The 20931-nt window shown below is 25.1% G+C and overlaps 1 protein-coding gene across 4 annotated transcripts in view; it reads left to right on the top strand.

Moving 5' to 3' along the window:
* The window catches only part of LOC112592446 (fasciclin-1), a 61171-nt gene that overhangs the window by 11080 nt on the left and 29160 nt on the right, over positions 1–20931 (top strand). The window contains exons 1-2 of one of the 4 annotated variants that reach the window (XM_025336502.1): positions 16633–16796; positions 16918–17120. The exons of 1 other annotated variant lie outside the window; for it this stretch is intronic. In XM_025336502.1, coding sequence (XP_025192287.1) covers positions 16983–17120 — 138 coding nt within the window. In that variant the 5' untranslated portion in view covers positions 16633–16796; positions 16918–16982. Of the gene's footprint in view, positions 1–16632; positions 17121–20931 lie in introns of those variants that run through there. 2 more of the 4 variants (XM_025336523.1, XM_025336506.1) reach the window with 2 other exon arrangements.

Genomic DNA, 20931 nt, shown 5'->3' with positions numbered 1-20931 from the left:
AATTGTATAAATGTTTAATTAGATATTAGGTAATCACTAGTCAGGTACATACAATTTTGGTTATTTTTAATGTTTCACTAATCCTTTTATATTCTCGTTTTTTTACATTCCAATTGAAATATGAAACTATATTTCGGGATGAACTTTGATTTTTATAAAATTATTTTAAGTGTTTTCATAACATATTATGATTTATGATCATATAATTTTATTATTAGGTATCAATATTAGTTATTTTTCATACATAAGAAATTTCTTAAAAATGATTGATGTTGGAAATTTGATATAGCGGTATTCGATACTATATTATTTTCCACGGAATTAGACCCAATATCCAAGGTTAAAAAAGAAGACTACTAAATGGAACCCTTTAGTTGGGCATTGAATGCTAATACCTTTAAAATTCTAAAACTATTGTAAAAGTCAGCTATTTTCTGAAGACTTAAAAAAATGACCTATTTTTAATTTTTCATTGAATAAAAGATTATGCATAGATACTAGAACATGATACAATAACTATAATTTATTTATTTCAAAAATGGTTATTGTTAAATATTTTAAAGATTGTGGTATAAAATAGTTATCAAGCACCTAGCTAGTAATTACATTTTTATTCGAATACTTATAGTGACATACATTTTGTATACCTATTGATTTATTTATAATAAAATAAGTACCTAAAGTATTAAAAATAAAAAAAATCTGAATTCATAGCCAAAAAATAAATTTAAATTTAAATATTATTGAAGTTCTTCAAAATAGTTATGTTGATTGTTGATACAACATAATAAAACATTGTTAAAGACATTGAATAAATAATATTAGAACAAAACTTGTTTTAATTTATTCGCTCAAAATTTAAATTAATATAATTCAACAATATTTATATTTACTATGATATATAAACTAAGATAGAATAATTTGTAAGTTTTAAAAGCCCATAAAAAACGTTCCGATAAAACAAGCACTATTGGCTATTTGAATGCATCTGAAAAATATTTTATCTTGGGTTTTAAAGAAAAATTGTAATTTTTATTTGATTTTCTATATTATACATTCGTAGACAATTAAACAACCATAATAAATGTGAGTTACATTTTGTTTAATAAAAGACTTTTTAATTACTAGAAAATCGTAAGAATATGTTCCTATAAAACAATGTGATATTTTCCTTATTTTATTCGTTCTTAATTTAAACGCGTATATGGATATTGTATATATAAACTGTACTAAGTTTTATACATAGCTATACTATATTTACATAATTACAGTATTTTGTATTTATCTCTTATGTAAATTTATTATTTTTTAGTCTCATTATAATTATTACCAACATGCGAAGTTTTTTTTTGTATTATCTACCACACCTTCATATTTTACGCTACCGTATTTTTAAGTTTTACAAATATCTCATAAAAAAAAGTTTTTATTCGTGAGATCCTAATGCAGGTAGCAATACTATAACGTAATGTCTATTTTATATAATTATAAGTATAAACTGTAAATACTAGTAGTATGTATATATTTTTTAGAAAATTCACAGACATGTTTATGCGATGATTTAAGGATTAAGAAATATTAGATTCATACAATAAAATAATTTTTAAGTGCTCCTATATTTTATATAAATACATATGATATAGCCATATAGGTATAAAGTTACCGTATTACTGTATACATTATTTTAATTAAAAGTCTTCAGTTAAAACTGAAACTTTTAACTAAGGTTATTAAATCTTATAGTTATACTATTCTAAAATGATAAAATTTATATAGAAGCAAAAAGAAATATTTATTAAGTATAAACTAATAAAAAAAAATAAAAATAAAAAAAATAGAAACAAAAATTTTAATATTATACTATTTGACAAATGTTTTTATGTGATATTGCGTTTAAATATCTATTCATTTTTACTATGTATCCAATTATAAAATAGATAAGTGTCGTAAGAATATATTTTTAATTTTTATATTAATTGTTATTTTGTTATCATATTTATATACATTCATTTTAAACAATAGATTTTAATTCTATAATAGAAGTTTAGAAATAGACTACCTATTTATGAAAAGACATTCAATGCATAATATATCTATATATATATAATGACAATAGTGTGTGTTACAATATCGTAGCTTAGTAGTTGTTCTTCGACATAATATTGAATATTATTTGGAATAGAAGTTGTTTTACGACCTGTGTCGCACAGGAAATGGTTCGTTCACATCTATAATAATAGTATCGCTCTTCCGTGAACGGCCCTGTTGATAAAGTGACGGCAACTCAATTCACATTCATACAAAACAATAGATATTACTCGAGACCCCGATCCTCAAGCTCTTTTTATGTTATGAAATAATGTTATATACAAAGTATATTTGTGGATGCGTGTGTGACTATCTGAGTGACTAAGAATAATTGTAAGTTTCAAAGATTTAAAAAAAATATTTAGAATTATACTCCATTTAATTTTAATTTTATTAACATAAAATAAATTATTTATATTGAAGAACATAAAGTTATTAGCGTTAAAAAATATTTTAACTGATTTTAAGTTGCTTTAAAAAGGGGAAATTCTAAATTATTTCTAGTGTAGATTAATAATAAAATCTTAATTAATAGGTTTAGAAAAATGAATGCTAGGTTTGTTTTTTAAATTAATTAATTAGAAAAATAAGTTCAGTAGAAACAAATAATATTTACCTTTTAAAAGATATTAAAACTAATATTTATTATTTTTATATAAGCAGGGCGATTTATCGGAGCATGCTTAATGTTATTTTTTCTTTAATAATTTATTTATAAAAATTTTATACTTGGAATTTTCAGGTATACTTAATAGTTATGAACGTTGTTTTTGACTATTTAAATTTTTGTATCGTTTAGAAAGTGTCCTGTGATGATATAATAAAATTCTTTTTTAATATAAGAACCAATATTTTTATTAATAATTATTAAGTATATATTTTTTTGAAAATTTTGATGAATCTAAATCAAAACTTGAATGAGTAATTTCTGAGTTACTAAAATGTATATATAAAAATCTAAAGCTAATACTGTTTAGTTAATAAAATGTTTTAAAATAAATAATATTGATACCTATATTAGTATTAATAACTAATATGTTAGAATCATCATAATTCCCTTTATACCAATATTTTCAGGCCCCAATATCTTTAAACCAATTTTTATGGACCTTTATTCATAATACACAAAAATAAATAATTCATTTAATACTCGTATTTGTTTGAATTCCGATTTATAAATAGGTTCATCTACTTTAAAAAAACATTTATCAGATAAAAAATTTGTAAAAAAAGTTTAATTTTAATTTAATAAGAGAAATTGGTATTGCTTAAAGATTAAGGAAACTCCTTAAATTGCAAAAAGTTTAATCAGATGTTTGAAAATTAAGTATTGAAGTATATTTTAAAGTTATAAAATTCAGGATTTGAATAAACTTATAATTAAGGAAAAATTGGCGGTATGAATTATATAACAATAAAAGAATTAAAAATAAATAGATAAATTGGTATCTCGAATCATAATAATATTTTATGAAATTAATAAAAATTGTTTTTAAATCATTGCTTTTATTCAAATGAAAGAAAAACATTTTTATAAAATGTAGGTACACAATTTTATTTTTCTTGAAATTTTTTTTATTTATAGTGTTAAATGTATTTGAATAATGACATTTTTTATTATTAATAAATTATAATAAGGGTCAAAATAATAATAAAGACGACAAAATTATATTTAATTTTATTTCGTATAAATAAGTAATATGGGAGTGTATAAAATTAAATATTTTAAGTATTTGTTTTATGAATTTATATTATTATCTTTATACTTATATTAATTAATTTTTTATTTACATTATAATATTTTATAATAAAAGACTGGAAATTATAAGCACGTTTTTAACAAAGCAACGACTATTCTATAAACGGTCAATGTGAAAAGATATTTAATAATGATACTATAATATAATTTTATTTTTCAAAAAAAATAAAAATTGTATGAAATAATATTTTGAATTGCATTAGAAATTATATTTTATTATTAAAAAATTATAAAAAAACAACTTCTTAATTATACCTAGTTAAAAGCTTAAAGTTTATTTTTATTTTTTTTGTATACTTATATAATATATATATCTGTGGTATACTAAATAAATTGGCTAAACAACCATTAAAAGATTATTTTAAATATAGGTATATATTATACATATTATAAAAATTATGAAAAATTTAGAATAAGTTGTTTGTATTTAAGTTTCTCAACTTAAACACTCTTAATCATTTATATGGTCATATTTAATAGTGAAATATAAAAATATAAAAGTCGTATTTATTTATAATGAATTAAAAATACAATTAAATGTAATATAATGAACTCTAAAATATTTTATGAAATCAGTTTAATTTTTTTAACTTGTTTTATAAAATTAACAAAATCAATAGTAGGACCTAAAATATTAGCACATTTATTGTGTTTGGTTAAATGGATAAAATATATCATATTTACATTTTTCTTACAGATTAAAATAATTATTATAGATAGTTTAGAAAAATGCATAGAATATTATGGAAATATTTGAGCAAAACGGATTGTTTATGTATCACGTTTCCCTACTTTTTGTTTTTTATAAAAAAATAAATTAAACAATATTATTTTTTTCTAATACATTAAATAATTATCAAACTTGTGCTATTTTATGTTTTATGGATTTTAAAATAATTATATAATGTGCCATTTCAATGTGTGTTATTTGTTTTTATTTAACATGGGAAATATAGATAGTTTTTAAAGAGTTGTACACTATTTGCAGTAAAATCAAAACTTTAATTAATTAAAATAAGAAAAACCTATTGGTTATTGACAAATTCATCCTTCTGAGAAGAATTATAAACAAAATCATAAATTAAACTTCTAAATCTACAGGTTTATTTTTTAACCATCAACAAAAGCAATTTATTTGTTTTTTCAGATGTATAAATTAAAATAAAACAGCATTAATACACATTACACACACAAAATAGATTTGAACTTATTTTTGGTGCGTTATTTATCTTCTATCAATCGCTTCTCAATTTATTCATTTCATCGTTTCTAGTGAGCTGCTATATGCATACAATAAAAACATTCACAATATATCATCAAGAAAGTGGATTATACGATTGTTTATTTTTTTTTCGTTGTATACACAGACACACGTAATATATATTATATACATTATGTTTGAACTACCTAGGTTTATAGGTTATAGATGAGGCTGCATATTGGTCTCTAGGTTCTAAACCAATTCACAGAGAAGGGTTTAACTAGAATCTCGATATAGGCGTAGAGAAAAAAATATAATAGATCATGGTATAACACGAATAAAATTCTCGCACCGTCTTCTATCAACTACTGAGGTGACCTCTGATAAGAATATTAATCGTCGGTTCCGTATAAGGTGAGTTATTTTATTGTTGTGGTGGTAGATGGTAGTATAATTTTAAATATTGTGTCTTTGTTGTCGGCTTGAAACAGATTAGTATTTAATGATCCAGCGATGATGAAAAAACCACGTAAAAAGATATTTAACACCGAAAAGGAGGAATTACGGATTGGTGTGTCGACAGCTCTAGCTACGAATTAACCGGAACACGATATAATATTTTATTTTATACCCGTCAATTTTCAACAAAGTCTTCTTATGCGTGCAGCGGTACAGTGCATTTTACTAGATTTATCATGTACAGCATCTCACGGAGAGTGATTAGAGTTGAAATAATCCATTCACTGTGAATATTAGAGCTGTGTGATATAGCCGTGTACGATATCAATGTGTAATGGTCCATCCACTTTAGATTACGTTATAATAATAATAATAATAATACTGTAATAGTGTTATGTAAACGTAATATCGACAAGTACTCCATGTTCTTAAGGTTGAACATTGCGTAGAAACCTTAAACAGTCGTGAACTCTTATAATATATCTGTACAAAGTGTGTGCATAGTCATTATTATAGTGTTTATAGTTTAGTCTAAACGAGTAGTATTTTAATTATGAAATATATATTTATTGATTAAAAAGAGCTTTTTAAGACTAATACAAAATAAGTTTGCTTTACAATGCAACGTTATAGTATTATACACTGATGTGTATAATTTGAGATTTGTAAACTACGTTAAAAAATCTAAATGTATTCTATGTACACAATTATTATATTATCAAGTACAAATTTTTAAGGGTTTATTTATTTAGACGTAGAACACGAGAGTCATCAACTGAGGCGATATAGTTTGAAAATTCGACGGAAGATTAAGGTCGTATATTATATGTGCGACATTGGAATTGCATTTGACATTTAAAGAGGAGGGGAAAAATCATTCTTGGGTTATATCACATAAAATTTGATGATGTGACGTGTATTGTTCACCCTATGGATGAGTTGTCAGTGGGACGATATGGCGTCAAGGAGTGTACAAATGACGCATGCGCAACGATATGGATCGACCCAGTCTGTCAGTTAACAGTAGTCGAATTAAGACAAATATCACAAGTCTTACTAGCTCATGTTAATAAAGAGATCATTTATGATCCATTTGGATCATATTTTTACATATTGTTACAAAGAGCTTGCATTTTTTTGAACTAATTTTTTAATGTTTTTATTGTTTTTAACAGCAATATACAGTCTTTAAACTGTAGTAGTGTGGGAAATATTGGGCATAAATAAAAAATACTATGATTTTTAAACAATTTCCTATTTCCGAAAATGCATTGCTTAATTTTTTGGTAAAAGTTTATTTTAATTTTTCAATTTTTTCATTAAAAGTTTATAGTTATCATAATTTTAGGAGTTAAGTTACTATATATTTACCTAAATGCACATTTGAAAGAAGAGAAGAACTACTAATGTATGAAAATGTAAATTTCACAGCCATTATTAGGTGTTTAAAATTTGGTATAAATGGGTTATGTTTATCACTCAATATCTATCTATTAATTCAAAACTTATAGAAATTGTTTTCTTTATATAATGTAGCAATGTATGTCGACGTTTATGATATGGAAATTGTCAGTTGAGCTATTAAAAAATCTAAACGTATCTTATACCCACAGATATTATATTATCAGATACACATTTTTAATGATTTATTAATTTAAACGTAGAGCATATAATAGAGAATAATTAGTTAAAATATGTGAAAATAATAATATTCATTAAACCCTAAGGCTAAGGCACACGTCCATTCGATATGGAATATTTCTACAACTGCAGACTACAGTTATGATTTTATGAAATCTTTTTATTATTAATGCATTAATGCAGTATGTAAAAGATTATAATATAAACATTAAGCTATTGCTGCTAAAAATAAACCTATCATTCTCTTTTACATGGAATAAAAACCCTTTAATTTTGCTATTTTTAGTGATGTCAACCAGTGCATTATTTATAATACTTAGTTAAATTTTGTACATTACTTGACACTGTAGTGAAAACTATACTGTGTGATTATTTTAACAGTATAACAGTATATATTATCTCGAAAAACACTGGTTAACATTTTTGTAAATATTTTTGTACATCATTTAAAGTTTAAACTACATATTTTTTATCATTATCTCATAAATTTTTGAGTTTTTTAATTTTTAATTAAATAATTTTATATTTAAAACATCTTTCTGAGACTTTCAATGAGTATAAATTAAATTTTTTATGGGTAGTTAATAATTAGTATTTAAAGTTTAAATAATTGGTATAATAAATCAATGCTTTATGAGATTAAAATTTCAAATACTAGCGAGTTAAAAAAATAAATACTTAGTGATGTAGCATATTTTAAATTCTAAAGTAAAGTATTAAAAAAATGTCTTTACCCACATGCTGCACCCCCCTAAAACATAATAAATAATTCAAATTGTATGCTAATTTAGAATTTTTGCTATGGATATACTTTGATAATTAGTAGTATTTTCATCCAAATAAATTTTAATTTTTAAATTTAAAACAGATTACTAGAGCTAAGCAATTGTATTAGGTCAATGTTGTTAACCACGTTACTGTGAATGCTTACAAGATTATTTGAACTAATGAAAGTTAAATCTACAGGTACTTAAAAATTCTTAGAAAAACACTCTGATTAAAAATATCAAATTAAAAATGAAAGTTGTCTTTAAAAAAAAAAAAAATTAAAACATTATGATAAAAAATAAAACAAAATAATTTTTTTTGACATATGTTGTTTTATAATGATTTCAGATTATATAAAAAATTTAAAATATATTAGATGCTTTATATTAAATAAACAATCTGTATATGTGTATTTAATAAATTGTACGCATTAATTTTAGACACATTCAAAAAATGAAAAACTGTTAGTTATCTTATCCGCAAATAAAATTTGCTCTGTGTTATGAATTGTTTCCTTGACCCTCTCTCATATACCTATCGTATAATGGACGTTTCACTATATTGCATTAATGTAACTAATTAAAAATCGTTTTGTTTTATAACTAATGAGTAAATACATTATTATAACATTTATAACGACGCTTATAAGTATTTTTTGTTATTGGGATATACTATATTTAATAATAGTAAATAGAACATGACGTGTATACTAGCCATAAGCAAATGATATTTCATTAAATTAATGATTCGTTTATGATGCGTGGACGCCACTGTAATCGTTTAAATGTAATTACGTCGTGTTTTTTTTTCTTTTAATTTATCTTAAATCTTAATACAGTCCATTATAAATTATACATTGGATATTGGTTGTTATTAAAGATTATTTATAAATCAGCCTAACAAAATTATTGTCGAGTTAATTAATTACATAATAAACAAATTTACATTATGCGATATTACGAGTAGTAGTAATAATTCTTCTTATTAATTTAAGTATACATTTTTTTTTTTTTTTTAACGGATCTATTATGGAATAATTATGATATTATCTTAGTAATTAATGTTATAACTTATAAGTATTAATTGTTCTTCTGTATACTTAATTTGAGTTCGAATGTAAAGATTTTCTTGTTCGCTTGTAAATTTTTATAATACACATTTTGGAAAACACTTTATTATTTATTAGGATAAATCAATTGTATAAAGCTATTTAGCATTACCCAGAGTGTACCACCAGAAGGTGGCTTTTATTACTCTCCAAAAACGTATTATGTATTTGCACATTAGTAAGAATTTCTCATTTATCACAATACTGTGTTAAGAATTATATTATAAATCAAAAAAAAAAAAAAAAAAAAAAACAATTAATATAGAAAATATAAACCGTCAAAATATAATTATTAAATTTGTTATTTATTTCAAAATAATTTAAAGTAAGTGTTTAATAAAGTGTGTTCTATAAAAATGTGGTTAAAAAGTGCTATACTATTTTTGGGTGAAAAGAAAAAAGTCATTTTTGTGCAAACAGGGTAAGACCCTAGACTGGGGAATCCAAAAAGGGAAAACGTGAGTTGAGTTGCTGGATATTTAATCGCTTCAATTAAACATGAGTTGGGTCCACGGCGTTATAAGATACAAATAATTTTAATTATAGATATTGTAAAAAGGGTGGTTCTTATTTGTTAAAAAAGTGTTTATCGTTACATGACACTCCTTAGATAGTAAAAAATTTGCGGAATTTAAAATATAGTCCTTAAGACTTAAGTATTATGTATGAATAATTTCATTAATAAAAGAAAATCTTGCTGGATACCTTATTAAATAATTCAGTATACATAGTCAGTTGATATAAAAATGTATCCTTAATCTTTTTTTAATGTTTTGTTTATGTGGATTATATTTATTAATATTACAAATTATCTTATTAAATGCTTTTTTTTAAAAAATACTAAAAACAAAATATATAATTTAAATAATATTTACTTACATATAAATTATTTATGAAACCTTACGCTACTTTTAAACATACACATTGTGACTTGCTATTAGATTAAATACCCATGGTTTGTCAAACACTTTATTAGTTTATTATAGGCACTATTATAGAGTATAGAGTATAGAATATTTTGAATACTAATGTAATCAATATCTGTATATTAATGCAGTGTACGGAAAATCAAAGTGTAAAGAAGTCTTATTGAAGTAAAATGAATTACCTACACTATTATAGATACCTATATTGATCAACGTTGTAATTATTTTGTACATGAATTATGAGTAGACGATTAATAAATCCAATTAGTTATACTCCGTGTCTAATACTAGTAATACTTAATAATATATTAACACATGTATATTATGTGTATTTTACTCATTACTATAGCTAGGGTGATTTTTATTCTCAATATCCTATTGAGACCGCTATCTATGGGTGTTGTACGGAAATATAGAGCTATAGATTAGAATGACTGACGGCACAACATCGAAATTTATCATAAGCATTATTGATTTCTTTATATTAACTATTTTCTTATATTTTGAGAATATTAAATATAAGTAATCATATAAATTATCCATTAATAATTAAAAATTATTTTAAAATAACAGTTATTTATCTGAGGCACAAAATTGAAAATACAAAATGTTTCTATTTTTTGCTTTTTACCTACTATTATATTTTTTTAAATACATTCTATTTATAAACATATTATTTATTATACATGCCAATGAAAACTTTTGTAAAATTTTAAATTAAATTTTATAAATTATTTGAAATGTTAACAAAAATTATCCTTGTGTATTATACTAAATAATATTATTTTTGAATCTTTGTTGTGTCTTTAAATATAATTTAATTGTATAGGTTATTAAATATATAATTTTGATAAGATATTTTAATTATCTTTGTATTAGATAAAAATTATGGATATATGACTTAAATTTGTGTTATTGGTTCAATATTTCATTACTTACAAATGTCCTTTGATGTCTATACTAAGTATTTATTTTAATAAAATAGCATCATTTTTATTTAAATTTTCATCTAGTAATAATGGTCTTTGGGGAGAATAGTATAATTATTGCTTAAATATGTTTATTATTAGAAAATTAATTCATTTATTCGTGCTCGTTGTTTGGCTAAACAATAGTAAGCCAATAATAATACATTTGTATTTAGTTTAAACGTTGCTTACGTTATGTAATTTTTTGATAACCGTTATTACTAAAACGGCACTCTTCAGAGATAACTTTTTTTTCTTTGTTTAAGCTGAGAACATTTCAAAGATTTGATAATATTAGAACAGGAAATTATCCGAAAAGAAAAGTAATTACGAATTAATCTTATGTAAATGTTGCCATGGACTGAAGTTAATTAAATTTAATTAATTATAATTTAAATTAACTGTGTTTCATAATAATCCATTAGATTTAGAGCGTCTATTCAACTTTCTATAATAGGTATTTCGTTAAATTAAAAGTCGTGGTGATTGAACTCGGGGGATGTATCTTTATCTGATGAATATTGGCCAGACCACTTAAAAATATGATAATAATCGTGGAATAATTTGTGTGTATAAGCAGTGTTATATTGTTATGAATATTATTTGTAACTATTACTTGTCGATTTAAGTACAAATAAATAATTTAAAAATATTTTATGTTCAACAAAACTTGAATAATACATTTTACGTTAATATTATTATTATTATTTTATGACCTTTATTTTCGCCCAATGTTCACGAGGGCGTTGGTCGCGGTATGCCTAGCCGGCCGGAACATTGTTTCCTTCTGATATTACGTATACCGTGACGTTGCTACTGGGTCCAATGAATGTTCACGAAAAAAATATATATTATATGCATGTAATAATTTACATTAAACAATAGGATATGACAAGGAACATATTGACCCATCTTCTATTGTCAGTTAAACTACTCTATTGTTAATGATAATTATAATGTAGTTAAAAATATTCATATTATTCGCCAATAAACATTTAATTTCTGGAGAAAGATTTTCGTATTATTAGACTTTAAATGATAAATTATTCTTAAGGGATATTTTTAAATAAATATTTGTATGTAAATATCATATATTAACTTGAATACTGTAAATGACATTGCGTTTTTAAATAATATAATAAATATTTTATAAAACTCAAAATACTTTTAATGGATATATGAATTAGTGTAATTAATAATTAGTAATTATATAGGTAGTTATTTTTTTTAAATAAAATTGAATTGGAGTAGGTTATACAAATTTAAAGTATAAAATATATAATATATTTTTAATAGAGAAAAATCTTATTCTTATGTTTTAAATTTAAAAATCTTAAGCTTATGTTAAAATTTAAGTTTTTATAATTTAAAACGATTTTTGCATTACACACTATAAAACATAATATGTATCAATAAACATAAAAAATACGAATAAGTGAAACATTTAACATTTTTTAATATAAGTATTTTATAATTGATTGAAAACATTTTTGTACTTATTTTAACACTATAAACTATACAGTATAAATTACTTTATCTAAATTTTATTTATTTTTTATCTTAAAATTAAATTTATTCTTGTAAAATTGTGATGTATACATTTATACATTTTTTCCTTGTCTAAATAAAAAATAATATTAAGTAAAGTATTAATTATATAATTTGGGGTATTTTTATCAAATACATCTCTTATGAACATAATTATTTTTGAATCGGTTGTATTTTGTATAAAAGGAAAAACTTATCTTTTTTATGTTTTAAACAAAAATAGTATAAATATATTATACTGTTCTTTAATAAAAATAAAAATAGAAAATATAGATAGTTTATCGCAATTTCTATATAATATAAGTTATAACTTATTCTTACCTTCACGTAACAAAAAAATATTTTTTTTTAATTAAACAACTATACAGTATAAAAATATTAATTTTTTAAATTAAATTTATAAAGTAACTAAAAAAAAAAAAATAAGTTGTATATTGACAAATATTATCAAAAAAATATTTTGCTAGGCGATTTAATGAATGAATGATTTAGCATTATATAACAATATATTAATACATTAATCAATATTAAATGTCCACACGAATGATGCATGTTTTAAACATACCTATGGTTTATAATATTTAATGTATATATTAGTATTAACGGTTTTTGATGACGTCATTCTATAACTACTTCAATTTGAATTGTTTACACGTTTTTAGATAGTTGGTTGAACCCATATTTAACCGTTTATTAAATTAAATGTTAACTTCTAATCGTATATTAGTTATTAATGTTATAATATTATCTGCGTTTCATTGTATCCTTAGTATTTATTTTTCAAATAATATATTACCTATTATTAAAGTGGAGCATTAGGTATAGGTAAGTTCTTTATTTAACACGCTGCTGTATTTAATGGGTTTTTAAACTTCTTTTTACGAGCACGGAACACCTATAGGTAGGTACCATCAAATATGATTTAATATTAGCAGCTAGCAATGCCTTAAAAGCATGTCTTAAAATCTATTATCATTCTATTAGTGACGGCTGGATTTTATTTGGTGAATAATTCAAATAATTCAATCACGAACAATGCGATAAAAGGGGCAACACGCTTTGTCCATATTAAAATAGCATGATAAAAAGTGCCGGTATTTCACACAAAACTATCTGTGGCATATCTAATAACAGTAATGAATATAACAATAATATTTTATTAAATTTGTGCACTCTAGGTATAAGAATAAAATTAGGGAAAGAATAAATTTTAAACGTATTAAAAGGAGTTTATATTTTATTTTATACTTATTGAAGAAGATATTGAAACATTAATATTCATTATTTTTCGTTAAATGCAATAAAATATTTTTTAGTGATAAATTAGTATGTGAATGTATGTATTTATGTACTTCTGTTAGTGCTATGTTTATTTTTTTCCTTCCTCTGTTTATCAATCCAAAAACATGAAAAAGTTTTGAATATATCTCGTGTAATTGAATATGAATAATATATATAAGTACTTTTGGTATATAAAAGATGGCATCAGGATTTGATCTTTTTCATTATATATATCCACCTATATAGTTGTCGTGGAGATGCCATGTTTCTCTGTTTGTTCAAAATTTCAGAATATTTATAAACAAGTCTATAAACTATTGAGAGATACATATCAATTTTAAAATGAGAGAAGAATTATCAAGTACCTAGATAAAAAATTATTATTATTATTATTATGTACCTAAATTATTTTAAGTTTTAGTAACGTTTGACGTTATAATATCATAATATAAATAGATTTTTATTTTTCCCGAAGATTGAGTAAGATAGAAATAAGACAATGATAAAGTTAAAGAATACTTAGTACAAATAATAAATATATTTATATATGGTTTAAATTATTTACTATAAACTTTTGTTTGTTAGTATTACAATGATTTTAATCAAATCTTTAAAATTGTAAATTTTAACTTAGGTTATAAACTATCATTATAATATTAGATACTTTCCTAATTATTAATTAATTATTAATATTAAATTTTACTTAATTTTTTATTATTATTTTTTTTTTAATGTATCTATTTAATATTATATGCATACTTAAGTTTATTTTAAATTAAGTTACATAGGTATTATTGCTTATTATGTATAGAATATAATTATTCGTATAATTTAAAGCTTAAATAAATAGTTATTCATATATGTGTATAATTTGTTGCGTATCTTTAAATATACAAGGCGTGTATAATATTGTGTGAACATAAAACCATAAATAGTTTAACTCATAAACATGATATTATATTTGTATTATGTATAGTTAACAACAAAATTATAGCAAATATTGTATTTTTCAAGGTTAAATTGTGTTCATTCATATTTGATAGTGAAGAATTATGTCAGGAAATTATAATTTTAATAACACACGTAATGTTTTATACATAGTTTGTAGTATATAAAATATTACAATACTAAATATACAGTTCATAATGGGTTGCGTTTAACTTCGATGATACAGTAAAAACAAATATAAAAAAGGGATAAGTATTTTCGATCTTATTGCTACAATATATAGCAAAAAAACACTAAAGGGTACTTAAAGCCTCTTCTTATAGTAAAGTATGTGCAAATTGCTGAGGTTAGGTAAGTGGTAAAATTTTCTAAGTGTCACAACTAAAATATATTTTTCTTTCAAAAGCACAATGTATTTTTTTCATTCTTTCTTCTGTATTATATTATAATAACATCGCAATATTTTCATAAAGAAAATATAAAATTGATAAATAACATAAAAATGTATTTTAGATTTTTTGATATTAGCATAATATTATCATCTTAAATATTATTTTACAAGAGCTTAGAACAGTATAATCAAATTTATTTTAATATTTATTTTTAAATTAGACCGTGTTACCTATGTTAATTTTGGAATAAGGAAATACTACCTATGTTTAACAACAGTGTGATTAATTGTATGATATTTAGCATAAACAGATAAGTAAATAATATATTTAAATTCATTTTTGAATGAATAGTTATCAAAATAAGAAGTGTATAAAGTATCTTATTAAAAGAATACAAAAGGGAATGTTTATTTATTTTTTAATTGAATCAAAAGTTATGAAAATATAACGATGAACATTAAAAAAAAAATAAAATAAAAACAAACTAAAATATTTAGGTATAGTCGGTTGATAATACATAAACAATTAATTAAATGTATCATGAAAATGAAGTTTAATTATTTTTTTTTACCATAAGCTACCTGAAACTGCGTTGTTATAAATGTGTTATTTAGCTATGCTCATAGCTATATATTTTTTTTGTTTATTGTGTATACTTGTATATAATAATATTATATACCTATTTTGTTCGTTACAAATCTTTTTTTTTTTTTTTATTATCAATTGTTTTTCAATGTAAACTCCAAATTACAAGATCGAAGATGATTTTACACAATCCATTATCTTGAATACGAAATGGCATTGAATTTTACTTCTTAAAAAGCATTAATAAAAACCGTAAAATCCTGTTGAACGTACGGTTATGATGTAGCCGATGTAGGGTTATATATAGGTATTATAAATATATAAATATTATAAATATGTATAATAATATCATCGTTGTCGTTGTATACCGCGTACGACTTACTGGGATAATACGATAGATATTATTTAACGTCGGTTCGTAACCTATAAAGCATGTAGGTATAACGATAATAATATTTTATGGAGTTTTTGGGATAAAGAAAATCGTTCGTATTTTCTATTAGATCCCTAGGTACGGTTTTTTTGCTTCACCGTCGAGGCATACTGCCATAGTTAGGTGCCTCTGTACGCGCAAATCAAGACTATCGCCACGTCGCCGGGGCTAAGAGACAATCAATAATCTCGGCGTCTTAATCAAAACACGACCTCCAATCACATCGGCGGCGGACACACGATACGTCGGGCTGGCGACCGCGGTAAATTCGAAATAATAAAATATATTCACCCGCGACACCGCCGCCATAACGACCACCGCCACTTTAACCGTTGCCGCCACAACGACGACGACGACGACCATCATCGCCATCGCTAGTCGTTACCACCCCACCCGCCGCCGGTCAGTTACTTCGGTTCGGTGAGCGGCGCGGGGGACCGTTGCAGTGCGCCGCGTCGGTGGCGGGAAATATTGATCCGGATGGACTGGCCCGCCTGCCGCGCGTAGTTTCGCCGGGCGCCGTCAGCAGACGCTGTACCGATCTTGCGGCAACAGCACCGGCGTACCATCCCGCGGTTTTTTCCCTGTTTCTACCAGTCTGTCCGTTACCGCCTTACAGGTATCACTCGTCTTTGTCGTCGCTCGGTAGTGCCCGTGCGCTGTAGTTTGTTTCTCGAGCAGTTTCAAATAAGTATGTTTATTGACGGGAATTAGTTACGGTTTTTTTTTTTTTTTTAAACTTAATTTTCCTACTTACCATTTCTATCGTTGTTATATTATTATAGTATTAATAGTTGTAACGTTTTCCGTAGAAAAGTTATAAAGATTTTCCAGTGTCCCATTTTTTTTCCGAGTGACGTTTTCTTTTCTTTTAAAAATGAAATCTTCCACTATCACGGGCTTTGCGTCCGCGGTCCTCCTAGTACTGCTGTGCGGTTCAACAATCGCGTTGAGCTTCAACGGCAACGACAAGACGGTCATTGATACGTTAGCGTGGACCAGCGATCTATCTGAGGTAAAAAAATCATTATTATAACCTACCATTTTATGTAGAATAGCAATAATATTATTGTGCGCGTAGAACGGTTTATTATTAACCGGTGTAATTTGTTGGCGCGCGAATCTCTTGTGCAGATCGGCGGCAAACAGGTTTTCGATCAGTATACAGAAAATTAAATCACTCGTAGGGGGGTACATGTAATAGATAACTATTAGTAAAATATTAAACGCTAAATGAGAAATCTAATTTATAGTATATGAATACGCGAGATGTATAATATAGTAAGTAGTAGATAGAAACGGTTCTTTCGAAATCCCCCGTCTGTATTGCGACTATTGCGAGTAGACTAACAGCTAACGATCAGCCTCCTTTCATGCGATTACCCCTTCCCCTGCTATTTCTTTTTGAGTGGCTGTGGTTTTACATTATTTTTGTTCGCGCAACGATTACTCAGATTCTCAGGCATCCAAGTCATCGTCATTCGTCATACCAGAAAAATAATTTCTCAGGAGTTAGGACACGACATCTAGACATTACCCTATGTTTTATGAATTATGTCAATACCTTCTAATCTTCTAATCATTTGTTGTATTGTTTCGTACACGTGATATCGATAACCAAATGTGAATGATAGGTAACGATACCGGGACGTTGGGAAGGAAAATCCTCGCGGAACGTTTAACCACTTAACCTACTTTTCTTAGTCGTCTAATCATAATATGATGTTTTATAATATTACCATGCGATTTGTTGTCATTATTTCGTGGGCCTACCACAGGAACTTACAACCGAAATTATAGCGGCTGATTATAACTAAATATTTATTATCTACTGTTATGCGAACATACAGCTGCTGCCGCGCCACATCGGAAAATCGCTGTTCTCGCAGTGGAGTCGTCGTCTTCGTGTAGGTTACCCACTAAATATGCTTGACGGAGACGCAATAAACCGGTATTCGCCATTACTACAATGCCCCCCTCCTACCTAACCACTGATGGACCGTGACCAGGCACATAATACTATATTGTATTATTTACGCCGGATCTGTTGTTGCACTGCGTGCAGCGTCTATCGTCCGCCAGGTGTTTTTGGAGGACGAACAAAAAAAAAAATCAAATTTCAAGTCGTGTGTGTAGGTAGGTAGATAGGCAGGTAGTGATCGTGTATGCTATATAATATATTATGTGTACCGTACCCGGTGGATGTACAAAAGACCTTCGCCAAATCGTCACCGCCCCTAAGCACAGTAACCTGATAATCTTACGCTCCAAAAAGAAAAGGAGAAAAAACACCCCATTGTGTGTGTATTACTTATATGTTATATGACTATACCAGCAATATATTGTAATGTAGAGATGCCGGCATGCATGAGGTTAATGCATCTCCGTCTTTATCTTATTCAACGCATGCCATACATGAGATCAGTATAATGTGTTTAAAATCTACTATACCTATTTATTTGAATGTGGTACATTTTAACAGTGGTCAAATAAGTAAGAAAATTTTAAAATTTCATGAATAGTTTTTAATGTTATGTTTCATTCACTTAACAATCTTTATTTCTAAAACTATCAATGATTTTCTAAATATTTATTTTATATAGCTACTAATTTTTTTAGTCTTTATGAAATGTAAATGTACAATTATAAATATTATTGAATATTCGAATCATATAAAGGTTTTAAATATTTGTTTTTATTTGTTTAATATGCGTATCTAACGAGGTATCTAACTTTATGATCTATGGTTCATTATGTGACCATTCAATAAATATAAATTAATGACTAGTCGCGCACTTGTTTCGATGTTAAAAGGCTATGATATTTGTTATTGGTCATATTTTTACTTTAATTTAATGTTGTTCGTTTGATTCTAGGATCAACTATTAAAGTATAATAATGTGTATTATGGATTCTACTGAGATTTAGAAATATAGATATTCTTGCTAGTATGAAAAAAAAACCGTTTGCTATGTACATCTGCTTTATGATTTTAATTTTTTTTTTTTTTTTTTTAATAATAGTTAATACAATTTTTACTAAATATGTTGTGTCAAAAGTTAAGTATTCTGAATTTATGTAGATGATATCAATTTTCTTATTTTGACTATAGAGAAATAGTAAATAATAATATTAATCTATACCTAAGTATTACTTTTATATATAAGACGTACTTCTAACATTAGTGTATATCTTTTAATTAGAAGTTTATTATCGTGATCGTTATTTAATTTTTCTACTGTAGTTATTAAACGTTTGATACTACTTATGTCTCGTTACATAATTGTTCGATATATTTGTTGTGTTGGTATTATAATATTGCTGTAAATCAGCAATGTATCCTAACACTTTGTAAACCCTGTTGATCTCGGCCTATTGTTATTATATTTCGGCAGGTGTTACCAGGTGACCACCTGGCAATATTATATCCTGCAATTCAACTCTTCTAAAACTTCTGTGTATGTGACATTAACCTTGAGTATAGAACATTCATACCAATTTAAGGGAGGGGCGTCTTATACACCTACATAAATTTATAGCATAGAGTGTGGACTAAAATATATTATACAATTTTTCCTTCATGAATTCTTGTTCAATTTCGGCGCATCTACTTAAAATGTTATTCTAGGTACGTTCTTAGTATGTACTTTATTATTATAAAGCGATGATTTAGGAAAAAGTTTCTTTATATTAGGTTTATAAATCGTGTTTATTGTAATAATGATATCTATCGTTTAAGTCACTATTTAACAGATATTTTATATTATAAGTAAGTAGGTATGTTTAGTAATTAATTTTTTTTCCAAAACTGAATATGATTAATGACAATATTCAATCATGTTTTCTTTGACAAGTATAAAAGTATGATCGTGATTTTGTTACTTTTTTCATGAAAGTTAAAAAAGAAAATATTTACTTGTGAGTTATGACTTATTTGAACCTACTAGAAATCATATTATTATATTATAATACGATGTAAAATATAATGGTTAAATATTCAATTTGATATAATTGTAGAATTTTTTTTTATTTTAAATAACTAAACAAAATTACGTTTTGTATTTTATAAGCCTTGATCACTTTGTATGTTTAGCACTCAATCCTTACTAATTGAAGCTTTGCAACTCACTACGTAGTTGTAGTGTATCTCTTTTAAGGCTGGTATAGTTTGATAATACTATTCTATAACTTTAAGGGCATAGCTGAAAATCAAGTGATATTATTGAGGATAGGAAGTTAAACACTTAAAATATAATAAAAAAATATATAAGATTTTTTTTAAAGCATATAATGTATTTATGTATAAATACTTGTATATCGTTTTTAACGTGAGATAGTACCAAATTTAAATAGGTACTATAGTAAGTTTATAGTTATCACTTGATATCTTTGATCATATAAAAATGGTCACTATGATATTGAATGTTTATTGTAATAATTATTATATCTATTCAAACTGTACCAATAATCAAGCGGAATTTTATTGGTCGATAGAATACAGTAAAAAAATCATTTAAATATTCAATCAATAGAACAAATTAAGTTATTTTACCAAAGAAGAATATAGTATATTTTCATATCGCTCCTGACAAAAACGAAGCATGATTTTACAAATTTTATACTTATAAGTTAAAGTTTTAGTTTATAAATATTTATAATATTTATAAAATATTTAAATAGTATTATCATCTCTCATGGGTGTAATTCTGTGACAACTGAATGCAACTTGTTGGAACAGCAGTTTAGAGCATTACATGCTATATTACGGTGCTGGTTCAAATATTGCTGTCATGATTCGTATATTCTCTGAATGCACGTCACCACTG

Source organism: Melanaphis sacchari, unplaced genomic scaffold, assembly GCF_002803265.2.
Source record: "Melanaphis sacchari strain LSU unplaced genomic scaffold, SCAv2.0 Contig0_pilon_pilon, whole genome shotgun sequence".
Taxonomy (NCBI): domain Eukaryota; kingdom Metazoa; phylum Arthropoda; class Insecta; order Hemiptera; family Aphididae; genus Melanaphis; species Melanaphis sacchari.
The sequence above is the reverse complement of the archived record's forward strand: the minus strand, read 5'-3'. Positions and strand labels throughout refer to the sequence as shown.